Here is a 15,844-nt window from a genome sequence, read left to right on the forward strand (position 1 = left end):
GCTCAGAAGCACTCACCCCAGTAACAAAGGATTTAAGAAAACAGCTGTAACGACTATCACACCCCACAAAATGCTGCCCTCCTACAATGGGACCATGCTGGCCTGGATGTGAATCTGGGTCCTACCACTTAACTAGTGCTGATACTCTAGACAAGTGACTTCCTGAAGCCTCACTTCTGTCACCGGCAGGTAAATGGGACAATGGCAGCCAGGCCACAGGACGGGCAAGAGGATGAAATGACACAGCACATGGGAAGCACCCAGTGTTTCTGTTCAGTAATCTTGGGTCCCGTCCTCTTTCTTGGGCTCCATCCCAATGACAGGGACTTTATGTGCCTGGGCCCAGCCAGGACACCATGCACCAAGTCCCTGGGACTTCTAACATCTTGTTTTCCCTCCTGGTGCGACACTCCTGCGCGTGCATACCTCGTACACGGCCTTCCCCAGCATCTTGCCCACAAACTCGAAGAGTTGCAGGTAGTTCTCGTGAATGTAGGACGTGGGCGAGGGGTAGAGCCTCTCGTCCCCGCTGGTTGTCTGCAAGGGAGAAGAACAGAGAGAGGCAGGGAGCCTACGGGCCTGGCACTTTGCTTCTCATTCCTCACTGAGCTTTTGGCTGCTGTCAGCCCCGCTCCTGCGCCCCTTAAATACCTTGAATAGATTGAGCGCCGGGTCGAACACCCTCTTAATGATTTCCTCCAAGAACTCCTTGAAGACACCGTCCTGGTCAATACCTGCCTCATCCACGCCGAGATCGTTGACAAACTTCACGCGGATGACGCCCTTCATGGCGTGCTGGGAGAGCTGCCGGAGCTGCTCGTAGCCGTCCTGCCGAGGGCAGAATGGCAACCCGTTAGGAGGGGGAGGCCCTCTGCCCAACTCAAGGCTGCTGCTCCAAGGCTCTGGCTCCCCTGTGTCTAGCCTTCCTGGCATCATTACTAAACACGGGAGTCAGGATGTGGGGTACAGGCACAGGCAGTTCTCACCGCTTTTAAATGAGCCCGTTATAAGGGAAACTCATTTTGGGGATGTGACTCCACTGCTCTGTGGCAAGGGGAGGTGGCCCTGAGATAATGCAGAGCACGGAGGTGGGGAAGGCAGACAAGATGAGCTGTGACAAGCTCTTCGCTGTCGAAGGACAGAAGTAACTGGGACAAGACCCCACCCATTTTAATGCAAAGACTAGCTTATTTAGCTCATGATAAAAATCAGCCGAACTCAGTCAAACCCCTATAAGATGAAAAATGAAAATACCCTCTCCCTGTCAACTCCTGGTAGCCTTCCCCAGTTAGCCTGGGTGAGTCAGGCTGAGGAATTCAGGGCAGTGGGGGGCCACAGAAGAGTCCAGGCAGGGTGAGATGTGGTGGACTTTCTCTGAAAGATCTTTGTTGGCAGCAGAGCAAACAGATGGCAGGGACAAGGGTGCGGGAGTGATGCTGGGTCCACATGAGGCAGGGGAAGCAGGGAGGAGCCCGGCACAGCCCCTGGCCAGCAGCCAGCCCGCAAGGCACGCAGCCATCCACACAGAACTCTAGGATGCGACTTTAGTGTTCTTGAACTCCATTATCTTGTTTAGTGCGCCTCCTGATTCTAATCTGTTGAGGTCTTCGGGCTCCTGGTTCTGTCACCTAATGTGTTCCTGGCATCAGCAAGCTTAGTTTAGGTTTTTGTTTTTGAGGAGTGACCGTCAGAAGCAGTGCTGAACAAGACCGTGGCCAGGGAAGAGCCTTCTGGTCCAAGACAAGAGGCTCTATCTTGGGGGTACAACTGAGCTCTTTAGATACTGTCATGTAAGGAAGAAATCCACTGCAATACCCCACTGAGGCCGCCCATGGGTCTCCCTTCCAGTCACGGCCGTGGTGCCATCAGACATTCTGCTAACACAAGACAGACCATCTCCACGGCAGCCACCTGCCTGCCGGCCTGGTCCCTTATCACTAAGCACACGGGGCCAGAATGCCAAGAACTGCTTTGGGGAACTCTTGCCGCCTTGCTGCTCATCATATTCCCCTCGTAATGCAAAGGACTGTCCCTGGTAGCTTCTGATCTTATCCTGGGGTTAAGCTCCCAAGTGGAGAGCCCATAATAACGAACTCTGGAAGGCTGAGGCTTTGGGTGCGCAGTCCCGAGAAGCACTTGAGAAGTGGAAGCCTGAGAAGCACTGAGTGAGAGGAAAAGCAACAGAACACAGGAAGTCAGCATGCAGCTGCAGCAGAATGGTTAAACCGTTCTGCCTGCATTTATGGTAATTATCCTGGCATGGAGTCGTGGATGGGTGGAGAATTCCAGCACGTTCTTGCTTGCCTGCAGATTTCCTCCATTCTGCTCTGAGATGATGCCTCGCTAAGCTGACTTCATGTTTGCAGGGGTGCCAGGATCACGCTGATTAAATGAGATGGTGTTACGTGCAAGCACTTAGCACGTGGCCACATGCAAGGCAGGTGCTTAAGGAATGTTCACTGGAGTCGAATCCTACTTCTTCTTTATCAGCCCCATGCTGGCCTTTTCTTTGAAGAGCTGTAGGGCAGAATGTGCCAGCTGCTTCCTCTGACAAAATTGCCTGCTGCGCCCTCTGGGCACGAGTGTCAGTACACAAGAACTGGATCTGCATTCTTCCTTTTGAAAGGTGAGTGGGAGGAGGGTATCCTGCACTCAAAGAGCAGAGGCAGTGACTCTGACCTGGGAATGAGACTGGTTCATGAGAGCCCAGCTCTCCCACTGAGACCTCCGTAAGCGTGACTGTGAATCCCAGTTCCGCCTGTGACTGCAGGGACAGAGCTGGGCAGAGGATGGTTTATGGTTCCTCCCGGTCCTGAGATGCTAGGGTCCCAGCCCCAGTTCACTCTCTGTGAGGGAAAGCCTTCCTGCAAGACTTCAGACTAACACCTGCACGGACAGTGCAGAAGCACCACCTTCAGTGAAACCACAGAGAAGGAGACTGGATAGAAGGCCAGAATCGCACAGGAGTGTCTAAGATCAGTTTTTTGATGCCCCCTTGTGTCCAAATCAAGCAAATGCCACTGGGCTCCCCTCTCACAACCAAACCAGCACGTGACGAGAACTAGGGCAACTGAGTATGTGACCCTCTCCCCTTCCTAGTTCAAAAGGAACAACAGTAATCTGTTTCATGACAAGATATACTCTAAGGGAATATTAAAAAAAAAAAAAAAAGCAGACTTGGCCAGGAGCAGACCGACACCCCCTGAGGGCTGTGTTTGAGGAAGCAGGCCCGGGGTAACTGGGACATGCGGTGAGTCTCCCACAAGCAGCGACACTTGAGGAGGGAGCCAGAGACTCCGTCACTCTCAGGACACACACCCATCTCTGCCACCCCAGCCTTCCTGTTGGTGCCGGCCACGTCTGAGAGGGAACTGGGGACCGTAAGGGACAGGAGGAGCAGGTGGTCTTTTTGGAGGGGGCACGAGTTCCCCAGCTGCCCAGCCCTCTCTACTGCTCGCCAGCCCTGAGGCTGGATGTCAGGTGTCATCGGCCGGCTCACGAGCAGGGCTCTTCCTTAAGCAGTTATCTAAATTGAGGCTGTGTTTCAAGAAAAGCAGGAGGGAGCAGTGCAAGTCGTATTGCTCAGGGTGCAAACGAGATGCTCCTGCACGGACACACTCAGCCAGCCTGACCCATTCCCATGACCAGCAGGGTCCCTGGAGGCACTTAAATCTCTTCTCTCTACCTTTAAGAATGTCAGAAACTTTGGTTACCAAACGCTGCCTCTCCCCAGCAGACCCCTGTGTCAGTCACCAAGGTTCAGGGGAACTAAAAGCAGTTCTCTAGCGAAGGAGTGTGAATGCCCCAAGGGGTAAATGAAATTGTGGGGGAGGGGGAGGAAGGGCTGCTGCCAGTGCCATTTGCTGGTGTCTGGCTATGTGGCCACGTGGCCACGTGCCATCCTGGGATCCCACGACTGCCCTATGCCGCAAAATGTGCTGATGAGGGGCTGTGGCTAGAGCCAGAGAGAAGGTCCAAAGAGCAAGCAGGAGCAACTATATCAAGTCCAGCCTCTCCTGGACATGTGGACTTGGGGTTCAGTCACCAATTCGACCACCAGCAGGGTCAGCACATTTGGGCGGGCTCCACACTGCACAACCCTGGGGGGTGGGGTGGGAAATGGCTCATGGTAACCTCACAGGCACACACATTTACTGTAATGACATTCCAGGAGATGGTAGCCAGTGTCGTGTTGACAAATTCATTCGGTTATTAGGACTTTCTGACATACAGAGGTAAAGCGTTCTGAAGACAGGGACCTGTCACAGGCGGGTCACACTGGACACTGGGTTTGGCTGAGGCAGGCCACTTCCCTGTTTCTCTGAAGTTCCCATCTACGAAGAACTCCTGGCTGTGCAGTAAACGCACCCCCCCCACGCACCATGACTCAGTAAACTTGATACCTACACTCCAGCCCCCTATTCACGGTTGGGAGTCTGGGCAAGATGTCTCCCAGGGACAAGGGAGTTTGCACAGACATGAGAATGCCCACATGCAGCACTTCCTGTCCTCAATGCAAAGAGCACAGTGTCTGATGTTCCAGCCCTGGGGCCCTCATGGGGAAAAGGCAGGGAAATACCATACTGTGGGTCCCCAGCACTGAGGTCACGTTTAATCAGGCAGCTCTCCGGAGCACATGACAGGACCAATGGCCCCATTCCAACCCCAAGCCTTGACTTCAGTGCTATCAGATCAAGGAGTGACAAGAATGGTTGGAGGCAACAGATCATGCACTGAAAAGTCCACCTCTCTGGATGGGCTTCTCACCTCCAGCATCCGGGACCGTCGGATAGTGATGTGAGTGACGTGGGGAGAGGCTGAGCTGGTCTCCACGAGCCCTAGCTTCTCCTTCTCCTTGGTGACCATGTTTCGAAACAGGAGAACTCTCTGAAATGAGCAAAGGTGAGACCAGAAACTGGGTCAACAACTGATGATTCCCGAAGACATGCTGTACAAGATTAGTGAAACCAGTCATGTAAGAGGCAAGCAGAATGAGACTCTCTGACAAGTGCTGCAGGTTAGGAGTGTCTTGGGAGAATAGTAGACGTTCCCCCCAAATCTGGGGAATTAGAAATTATAGCTAAATACATGCCAAGGAAGAAAGGTCACAGAATGAACAGTCTGGCTGCAGCCAGAGTCCATGTAACAATGGTCTGAGAGAACATCGTTCTCATTCAGTTGATAAACCACTACAAAAACCTGGCAGCAGGACAGGTCACCCAGGGTGCTTTACAGAGCTGTGTTTGCTTTAAAGGACATCAACGTCATGGGTTGCAAAACAGAAACATTTCAAAGATAATTCTTTTCACTGTCAGAAGTTTAAAAAAGAAATGATCCCACAGAGTAAAGGTCTTTGACCTCAAGCACACCAAAAGCCCACCCACCCCCCACCCCTACCCAGTAACATTTCTCAGTCACTGTTAGAGAAGAACCCTCTCTCCCGCCATGGTCAAGACCCTGAAAAGCCCCTTGTAGGAGAGTACGATCCTCTGCCCCATCCCAAATATGAGAATCACTGCTGTAAAAGCACTCAGATGATGTCAGCTGAATGAAGAAATAAATCCAAAGACTGCTCTGTTGTTATTTTTTTAAATGAGAATCCCCTCCAAAGTCAAAAGCTTTGTTAAATACAAACAGGACAGTCAGAACAGTAACAATGGTAATAAGGATTAACTGTATACAGGGGAGGCTAGTGCGTTCCCATTTGATCATTTAACTGGCCATGAAATAAATATAGCTGTAGCAGGAATGGCCTCCCAGGGAGGAGGAAGGTTATTTAGCAGAGGAACTACTTCTCAGCAGAGCAGTGTGATGCGGCTGGTCAGCGAGTCCTGAAACAAGGACTGAAGTGCTCAGAGTAGTACCAGAAGATCCAGGGTTTCCAGGACAACATGGAGGGGAAGAACAGACTGAGTGACAGTGAGGGCAGCTATGATGGGGTGAAGGCCACTGTCGCCTGTCCCATCTGTGCCGGAGGACTGCTGACTTCCAAAACAGGTCTTTCACTTGTGAGCTGTGGGGCACAACCGCTTCCTCTGCCCCCAAATCTATAGAACGATCACCTGCACATGAGGCAGAAGACGAGCTTCCCATCTGGGTCAACCCAGTAAGGGGCAGAGACCTCATATACGGAAACAGAAGTGCAGAGGTGGCTGAGGGACTGCCCGTCGCCCAGGAATCCCCGGACAAGGTCCTGATTTCCATGGGGTGTGGAAAACAGTTGCGGGCAACTGTAAGCAGGGCTCAAGGGGCTGAGGCCTCAGCAACCACAGGAGACGTCTGGGAAAGGACCCACTGTGCAGATGAAGAAACGGACTCACTCACCCAAGGTCCCAGAGCTGGTGGACAAAGGAGCCAGATTCAAACCCAGGACCCACACATAGCTCATCACACCACAGGGTGTGATGGGCTACCTAATGCCCTGCCCACCCCACAGGGCATTAGGCCTTTTAGGCACAAACAGTAGAGGAAGGACTCAAGTCCCAATGGGGAGATGAATCACACAGATGAGTAGAAGCTACGTAAGACGGCACAGAGAATGAAGTGCTGTGTATGTGAACCAGGCAGAGTTGAGGCCTTCAAAAACGTTAAGGGAAGCAAGAACAGCGTTGTGAGCCACCCACTCGAGTGAGATCAAGAACAGGGAGGGTTTGGCATTTAAAGCAAATGCCATAGTGACTGGGGAGACCCTATTGCCCTGTGCATTCCAGCAAGACGTGTCAGCGTAAGGGCAGTATACGCCTCATCAGAAGAGGACACCCTGTGATATACTGAGCCACAGATGCCCTTCTGGACCTGTCCAGGCCATCATGGGATCAGGACAGGGGCCAGGGGCCAGGAAAGGTCCGGTCCCAAGAGATGGGAAAGAAAGAGTTCATGAACCAAGCAAAAACCCTGATGGCAATCTTCAGCAAAACTCCCCAAAGCAAAAGCACAGCAAGGATTAGATTATAGCCCCCAAGTCATGCCAACTAATCTCAGAGGTCCCCAGGCTTCTTGATTTCAGCAACCCCAAGGGCTCAGTAAGGACTTGCACGGCATTCCTAGGTCTAAAGAAATACAGAGCCATTTATAAGGTGGCTAGGGTCCTAAATCACTGAATGTGTTTGTGTGCACGGGGCGCCTGGGTGGCTCAGTTGGTTAAACGTCCGCCTTCAGCTCAGATCATGATCTCAGGGCCCTGGGATCGAGTCCCATCTCTAGTTCCCTGCTCAGTAGGTAGCATGACTTGTCCCTCTCTCTCTGCCCCTCTTCCCTCTGCTTGTGCTTTTTCTCTCTCTCAAATGAATAAATAAAACCTTTTTAAAAAAAGTAAGTGTATGCTAAGGGTTTAGTAGCTGCTTCTTAAAAATACAGGTACACTGAAATTAACAAATTTAGTTAACCTTTTTAAAACCCAGCTTAGCAAATAGGACATCCTCAAGTGAAAGGCTGACAATGTGAGCTCAAGCTGGTACTTCACAGAGTGGCCAACAGATTTCACTGTGCTCCTCTCAAAAATGTAAACTGCCCTGTGACAACCCAGGGGCACGCAGGGATGCCATCTGTGAACTGCAGAGACAGGGAGCGGATTCCTAGGCTGCATGATAAGGGAATGCCATGGTCCAGGGCTGACTCTGCAGGCACGGAGGCCCAGCGCGAGGTGTTGTGTCTGCAGCCGGACTGCACCACAGTGGACAAGGGCCTGGAGATGAAGGCCTTGAAGCCACTTGCAGAGTGATTGCAGAAGGGGGTGATTCCTCAGAATCCTCAGAACACAGAAGACCCAGAGGGCAAACGAGTCATCTGTGCTTCTCAGAAGATTTAGATTCCACTGTCAGTGGCTGTTCAAGAACCAAAGGGTAGATGGTACAGAGAAATCACTCAGCTTCAGGTGAGGAAGAACGTTCCATCACTGGGCAGAGTAAAGCAACAGCACGGCTGGCTCTGCCAGGCTGCAGGGCGTCCATCTGAGGCAAAGTCAGGGCTACTGTCAGGGCCTCCCTCGGTGGGGGTGGGGGGTGCAGGGGGGGTGGGAGACACGTTTCACTAAGTTATCTCCACGCAATCCCTTCATTTCTGAGAGGTTCTGCTGTCAAGTGCAATAACAATTTAAATAGCCACATCTGTCTGTGTATCGCTCCTCGAGGGAGAACAGCAGCAATTGCGAGTATTAACGTCAAGGTCAAAACAATATCAGAGAGCAATGAGGAGTAAGTAGCTCTGAAAAATAAGGTGAATAAATGTTCACATTTACAAAAATGTGACCTGTGCTGTTTTCTAGAAATGTCCTGTCAAAAAAGAAGGAAAGGAAAGAAAGACACAGGAAGACCTGCAGGAGCCTCCTCTCAGTGAACCCCGTATGCAGCGTCCAGCAGACATTTCTGGAGCGTCACTACGGACCAGAGATGGGGTGGTGCCTACCCTTGCTTCCCGACACTCTCACCACAGGACCCCATCCTTCCCGAGCGTCTCACGTTCCTTGAGCCTGGGACACCACGTTGCTGGTGTCCTTCCTCTTGTTAGTCCTCTCCTTGTGCTGGCACTCTCAAGGACAGGTCCCTGGTCATCTCGCTCCCTCTGGCTCCCTGACCATCCTGTCCACGGCCATGGATGCGGCCAGATGTGGGCGCTGTCCACATGCGGAGTGTCTCTCCAGCTCCGTTGCACAATGGCCTCGAGGAGCTGCGGACGCCTTGCCTGTTGCCTACTCAAAGCTGACCTCACTGGCACTGCCCAGACCTGCTCTTGCCTGTTCTCCTACCCCAGGAAATGATGCCAACAAGTGCCCCCGAGCCCAGGCCAGAAACATGCCCACCATCTGAAATCCATCTCCTCTCTCCTTTGAATGTCTTCATTCTCATGATTCTATGGTCTTTCCTCTGCCCCTGGCCAGTCCTCTATCCTACGGCCAGAAGGAACTCTCTAAAGCTCTCTAAAACTCTCTCCCTGGTCTGACCAGGGGCCCCTAAAGCTGAAAACACTCCAATGAGTCCAACCAAAATCCACACTCCCACCCTTGGTTCGCAAAGACCTTCCAGTATCAACTCCTATAAACCTCCTCAGCTTCCTGCTACCCCTTGGTGTTCTCCGCAGCCAGACCACATGGCGAGCCCTCCAGAAGCACCAATGCTCGATCACCCAGGCCTTTAACTACTGCCTGCTTCTGCCTCTGGAAGCTTCTCCTGACTCCCTTCCCCCATTCCCAGCTGGGGCAGGTCCCCTTGACTGGGCCCCGCAGCATCCATCCCTGCAACACACACCCCACCTGCATGAACTGCTAGTTCCCACAGTCTTCAGTCTCTGTACTTGGCTTAACAACCTGATGTAGCAGGAGATCAATCCCCGTTTGCATCTGCTAAGTGAGTGAGCTCATGTCTTTCTCTCCAACTGCTATAGCAAGGGCAGGTCAGGTGCCATGTGGTGGGACAGAAAGATGCTCAGAAGCCCAGCTCTGAAAGCAACTCACGTTTTTGTGGGGAATGACATGCGGGATATACTGCAGGATCAGCTGGGCCCGTTTCCGGTCCTTGTCCAGTTCTTGGAAGAGCACGCTAGGTTTGAGATCCCTTCAGAGGAAAGGCATGGGTTTGGGGTTATTACAACACGGAAACCATTCTCTAGTGCAGGAGTGGCCAACCATAGCCTGCTGCTATTTCTGTAAATCCACTTCCATGGAACATGACCACTATGTACGGTCTCTGGCTGCTTTCATGCTACAACAGCACAGCAGAGCACTTGCAAAAGACCATCTGGTCTGCTAAGCCTGAAATGTTTACTGTCTGGCTCTTTACTGGAAGCATCTGCTAGACCCCACTCTAGTGCCACAACCTCAGAGTGGACATATCATTAATAAAAAATTGCAGTCATCTTACGTTTAGTTGTGCAAGAGCATTTCCCCACCCCATCCCTGAGAAAGCTAGCTGTTTTGTCCGGCTCATTCTGCTGATAAACCACCGCTGAACTATCGCAACCTGCTGCTCAGCTCAGCCAGAATTTGCTCCCCATTTGCGAAATGGGACCCAGCTCTGTCACCATGAATACGCTCTCATCACCCTCAGCATCCACATGTCCTCACAGATGTGACTGCTGGGCGTCTGTCCCCCAGGAGGACAGGGCATGCAGGAGGGATGAACACTCCCCAGCCTCGGAGCATGAATGCGGAGTGTGACAGAGGGGACTCTGGCTTTTGTGAACCCCCCCTTCTGTGCCCTGCTCCTCACTTGCGCAGCCAGTGGTCCTCAGGGGCGAAGCGACGCCGGCAGTCCCGCTCATAAAGCACCATCAGCCACCCGTGCACGGACTGGAACAGCTCCAAGGTCTCCCCCTTGGCGTTCTCTGTGGGGTAAACGAATGGGGGAGCCGCACACCCAGAGCTGGTCAGAGCTGGTGGGGGGGGGGCGCCAGGAGGACAGCTTCTCATCTCTGCCCGTCACCAGGCCCCACCAAGGTCCTCATCTCCTTTACTCTGGATTTCACGCAGCAGCAACAAACTAAAAGGTGCCCTGGGTATGTTCTAGGAGTCTGCAGGACCTGGGTATCTCAGACACAATCACTCATGCTGCCTCCCACTAGCCGGTGATCCAAAGACCCTTTTAACCTAAGAAGCTTTGTACTGAACAACTTGCCAGCACTTCTGGAGGGAAGCTCTGGTTTGAGGTGTGCCCTGACACATCATGGAAACTAATTCGAAGGAGCAAAAGGAGAGGCAGGGCGAAATCTTGGCATCAGTAATCCTCCACACATACACATACATGCTGAGGAGAGATCTAAGATGACCTTCACATAGAGTGAAGAAGTAAAACTTCCAATTACGTGAATAAATAAGCCTTTCCAATTTGCTGTGATGGGCAATAAAACTGAGAATCAGTTGGTGGTACAGACTGCAGCGTCCCTGCGAGTGCGAGTGTAGCACCACTGAAATGACTGCCGGCTTCTTCACCTCACCTACGATTCCATCCCAGATCATCTTAAAGACAAAGGAGTTCAGGAAAGAGGAGATGGTGACCAGCTCTTCCAGTTTGAATGAAATCTGTTCTTCATAAACTTCAATGTCGTCAAGAATCCTAAATCAGATGGAAAATTAGTCAGCTTCCCACGGAGGAAAGGGGGGGAAAATAGGAAATCTCTACCTCTTACGAGAAAAAAATTAGCTCAAGAAATAAACTTTATCTTTCAGATAAAATTTAGAGCTAACATGACAGGATGTGTAGGATCTGCTTCAGGATAAAGTGGAGGGGAGAGCCTGTGGGGGTGGCAGGGAAGCAGAGGTGACTGAGTGCTGACCACTGCGGATGGGTAGGTGGGGATTCCTTCTACTATTTCCTCCACTTTTTATTTATTTGCATTGTCCGTAGTAAAAATTTTAAAAACTATAATTGAGACAGAAAAACAGAAGCTCTCCTTGGTATCTTTCTTATTTATAAGGATCCAACTGTGACACCCTTAATTCCTGCCTGAACTCATGCCTATTTGAGGACTCTTGATTGAGAGTCTGGGTCTACTGAGGGGAGAGCTGTGGAACATTCCTCTGCGTCCACAACAGCCACATAAACAAAAATATTTATGAAAGAATGAATGAATGCTTAATAGAACATGTGAGGAAATGAGCCATTTAAGATACAGCTCTATGTGAAAATTTCCCAAGACTGCTTCATTTGCTTTAGAACATGACTCACTCTCAGATCATGCTGGACCCAGTCATTCAGGCTGTCTTCAGCTGCAGTCACAGAGTCCTGAGCCCGCCTCCAACAGCTCACCAAGCCCCTCCCTCCATGACTCTTAGCCAGTCTGCCACCTCCAATTCCTGATCTCCTAACGACCAATGTCTTCTACCCTGGACAAAACTGTCTGGGGCCCCTTCTCTCTTTTAATTCTTTACCAACCTCTGGGAAAACGTGGTATTAAAAAAGTACTAAACACACAAGTAGACACACAAGCTTAAAAAACATAGGAACTGGGCGCCTGGGTGGCTCAGTGGGTTAAGCCACAGCCTTTGGCTCAGGTCATGATCTCAGGGTCCTGGGATCGAGCCCCGCATCGGGCTCTCTGCTTGGCAGGGAGCCTGCTTCCCTCTCTCTCTCTCTGCCTGCCTCTCCGTCTACTTGTGATTTCTGTCAAATAAATAAATAAAATCTTAAAAAACAAAAAACAAAAAACAAAAAAACAAAGGAACTTAATGGGACTCACATTTGCTATTTCCCTGCTCTGTCCCAGGCACTGTACCTGAGTACTTGACGTTCTTTTTCTCATTTATTCCCTATCAGGTTGCTAACATTTTTCCCATTTTACGAAAGGAAACTGAAGCTCAGGGAAGTTAAGCAACTTGCCCAGGGTCAGCTTGAGAATAATAAGCATCACAGCCCTTCCTGTGTGTCGGGGATTCTGCCTAGCACTTTGTGTTGTTACCTCTTTCAATCCTTACCACACGGCTAAGTGGTATAGGCTACTGTTGTTCCCATCTATGGATGAGAAAATGGAGGCTCACAGAGGCGAGGCCGCTTGCCCAAGATGTCTCAGGAAGTGGCAGACCCAGGATTTGCCTCCCAGCTCCCTGGCTCTGGAATCTTCCAGGGAACTACCTAACCCATGAGTAAATGGTGGAGGTGTGACTTGAACCCAGCCTGAGAGACCCAGAAGGGGTCTGGGTCATCCACTAGAAGGATGGGAACTAAGAACTGCTGAACCCCGTTATGTGCTGGCCCACCTTGTACTGTAAATGTTTTCTGCTCTAACTTTCCTAATGACCCTGCCACAGGGGTCTGAACGATGGCGATAACCACATCAGCAGCAGCTTCCTTACTGATGCTGTGATTTGGCTTCTCCACATTCTAGGAAAGGAATGGAGCCCCACAGCAGTCAACCTACGTGATGAGGTGCCGGGAGCAGTCACAGAACAGCATCAGCATGGCCAAGAGCTGCTTGGACTCTTCAGTGTCATTGCTGAGGCATTCCAAGAAGAGCTTTAACCCTCCGTGGGGCCCCAGCTCACAGATAAACGCCCACAGTTTGGGGAGCAGGTCATCAAGGTAAGTGAGACCTGGAAAAGGACAGAGAAACCCAAGCTTCAGGTGGGGGCTCTACTTGGTCCACAGTTTCTCCTACCCACTGGGGGAACAAAACACTTATCCTTCTCAGTGGACATTAAATGTGCACAAAAGAAAATCATTATCACCACGAGAATAATGATCACAGTAATAGCTAACATTTCATGGGTGCTTTCTAGGTTTCAAATGTCGATCTAAGTACTCTGCATGCATTATCTCCTTTCTATCTTGTGAAACCCAATGTTACCTCCATTTTATAAAAGAAGAAAAAAAAAAACAAAAACTGAAGCAGGGAGAGGTTAAGTAATTAGCCCAAACCAACCAACCAAGCTAAGAAGAGAACCCATGTCTGTATGACTCTGTGTTTTTATTTTAAATCAGGGATCAGGGGGTGCCTGGGTGGCTCAGTGGGTTAAAGCCTCTGCTTTAGCTCAGGTCATGATCCCAGAGTACTGGGATCGAGCCCCACTGCAGGCTCTCTGCTCGGCAGGGACCCTGCTTCCCTTTCTCTCTTGCTGCCTGCCTCTGTGCCTACTTGTGATCTCTGTCAGATGAATAAATAAAATATTTTTTAAAAAAATCAGGGATCAGCAAATTTTTCCTGGAAAGGACTGGAAACTAAGTATTTTTTAGCCTGTGTGGGCCTGGGCTAGCACCCTGTCACACTACTGCAAGCTACCAGTGTAGCACAAAAGCAGCCACAGACGATATGTAAATGAATGGATGAGACTGTATTCCAATAAAACTTCATTTACAAAAAACTAAGTGGTGGGCCGCAGTTGGTATCCAGGCTACAGTTTGCAGACCCTGCTTTAAACCATCTTTTAGGTTCATCTGTATTTAGCAAAGCTTTCCTCTCCTCTACTTCTATTATTCTATTTCTGCTAAAAATGGGAGAGTAAGGAAAGACGGTAGCAGAGATCCTGTGAAGTGTCACAAGAATACTTAAACCTGGGTGAAGCAGAAGACATTTTAGGTCTGCCTCCTGATGGCCTCAAGGCCTCAGACACACAGGCTACATCGCTGTTACATTTTAAGTCTGTTAATATAGCTACTGATTCAGAGAGCCTGGCTCTAAACTTCCACATGTCTCTGAACACGCAGTCAGGTGTGTGCCTCAAATTACTCCTCATATTTGAGTCCTTAGAATACCTCTCATTTTACAGAGCATTCTTGAATTACTTAATCGTGAAAAAGAACTGCTTGGGGAAGATATATCTGCCTGCAGCAAGGGCACAATGACAGACTCAGTCAATGCTGGTATAAACGCTTAGACTAGGGAGGCAGGAAGGAGCCACAGAGGAGGCAAAGAAACGGAACACCCACTTAGTTATTATTCCTAACGGTTTGAGCCCACATTTTCAAGGTCGCAGAATGTGGTTACAAAATGCAGAAACCAAAAAGAAAGAAGAATGCAGAAGCCTCACAATTTAGAAATAGATTAAGAGAGAAACAGAGTGAGTAGTTAAACCATGGAGACCACGAATATGCTCCCATGGGACAATCAGGAAGAACTACTCTCACATTATGTGAACGGTCCTCGAGGCGTGGATGAAAATACTCATTGCCAGCCCCGGACACAGATCCAACCAGCACTGCTTCTGGGGGCAACTCCAGCAGAAGCGAAGATGCAGGGCTCTGGAGAGCTCTGCCAGGAAGCAGCATGTGACTCTGGGCCACCAAGTGCATGTGAGGAGCATGAGCAAAGAAGTGTATTATCTTCTACAATCTGCTTTGCATGCTGATGGACACACCGAATAGTCTACAAACAGTTTAGACTAGTTCATCTCCTTCTTGAAAGGACAGATTTTCAAGTTAGCCAGGAAAACTTCTTTCTGCGTGCTCTCAAAGGAATAGGGGACGCCTGAATTTGTGGTCACCTTAAAATGCTGAGCACAGGCCATAAACTCAAAGTCATGTCACTTTAATATGCTTCTCAAATCCTCACAGTGGGTGCTGGGGTGCCAGGCCTGGTCCGGGACCCTATTCATCTCTTTCTGAATTCTCCTGATGGAGCCTGCCCTGGGCCCAAGGCTTTACATGACACTCCTTTGTCTGTACCCACAGTACACTCACGTGCCTGTGTGGCACCTCACGCTTCTCAGAGCAGAACAGAACTCGTGTTTCCCCACCAGCCCCACCCCCAGCTGGTTGTCTCCAGCTTAGCAGATGGTACCACCATCCAGGAAGGCTGCTTGGGCCAACACTCTGGCCTCATCTTTGAAGCCTTTAGCCTTTACTCCTCCAACTCCAATGTACCCGTCAGACCTGCAGACACACAACCTCTAAAACATATGCCAAGGCTCCTGCTTCCAGCCTCACCACATCAAGCCTGTGCTATTCAACCAGAGATCATGCTGCCCCCAGGCGGCACCTGTCAGTGTTTGGAGACCAGCAGGGCTGGCACAGCTGGGGAGGGGGAAGCACTACTGGCATCTCGGAGTAGGGGCCACTACCCTGTAGTGGACAAGATGGCCTCCACAGCAAAGTAGTACCAGGCCTAAGATGTCAGCAGTGCTGAGGCTGGGAAAGCCTCCTCTAATCCAAGTCCGCACTGTCTCCTTACTTCTGTGGTCACAGAGCAGAAAGAATTCTAAAAAAAGTAAAAAAAGGTAAATACTCTATTCCCTTGCCTATAGCTCACCTTCCCACTCTTAGAATCCTCTTGGGAAAGGGACCCTAGCTGTCTTAGTCACCTCTTCACTCTCAGGGCCTGGCACAGACAGGTGCTCTATTAATGTCTGAAGATGAACAAGTACGTGTGAAAGACAGAAGTAGTGGCTTTAACCCTTTATGTAGTCGACAGCTTTATGGCCTAC

General features: G+C 50.4%; 1 protein-coding gene across 6 annotated transcripts in view; it reads right to left on the reverse strand.

The window, feature by feature from the left end:
• The window catches only part of UBE3B (ubiquitin protein ligase E3B), a 53,341-nt gene that overhangs the window by 13,821 nt on the left and 23,676 nt on the right, over positions 1-15,844 (reverse strand). For all 6 annotated transcript variants that reach the window (XM_045076722.1, XM_045076720.1, XM_045076723.1 and 3 more), the window contains 7 exons: positions 12,847-13,018; positions 10,927-11,045; positions 10,203-10,317; positions 9,449-9,548; positions 4,768-4,887; positions 652-828; positions 427-537 (listed from right to left, as the gene is read on the reverse strand). In XM_045076722.1, the coding sequence (XP_044932657.1) occupies positions 427-537; positions 652-828; positions 4,768-4,887; positions 9,449-9,548; positions 10,203-10,317; positions 10,927-11,045; positions 12,847-13,018 (914 nt within the window). The remainder of the gene's footprint in view (positions 1-426; positions 538-651; positions 829-4,767; positions 4,888-9,448; positions 9,549-10,202; positions 10,318-10,926; positions 11,046-12,846; positions 13,019-15,844) is intronic.

Source organism: Mustela putorius, unplaced genomic scaffold (genome assembly GCF_011764305.1).
Source record: "Mustela putorius furo isolate JIRA1106 unplaced genomic scaffold, ASM1176430v1.1 tig00000193_pilon_pilon_pilon, whole genome shotgun sequence".
Lineage (NCBI taxonomy): Eukaryota > Metazoa > Chordata > Mammalia > Carnivora > Mustelidae > Mustela > Mustela putorius.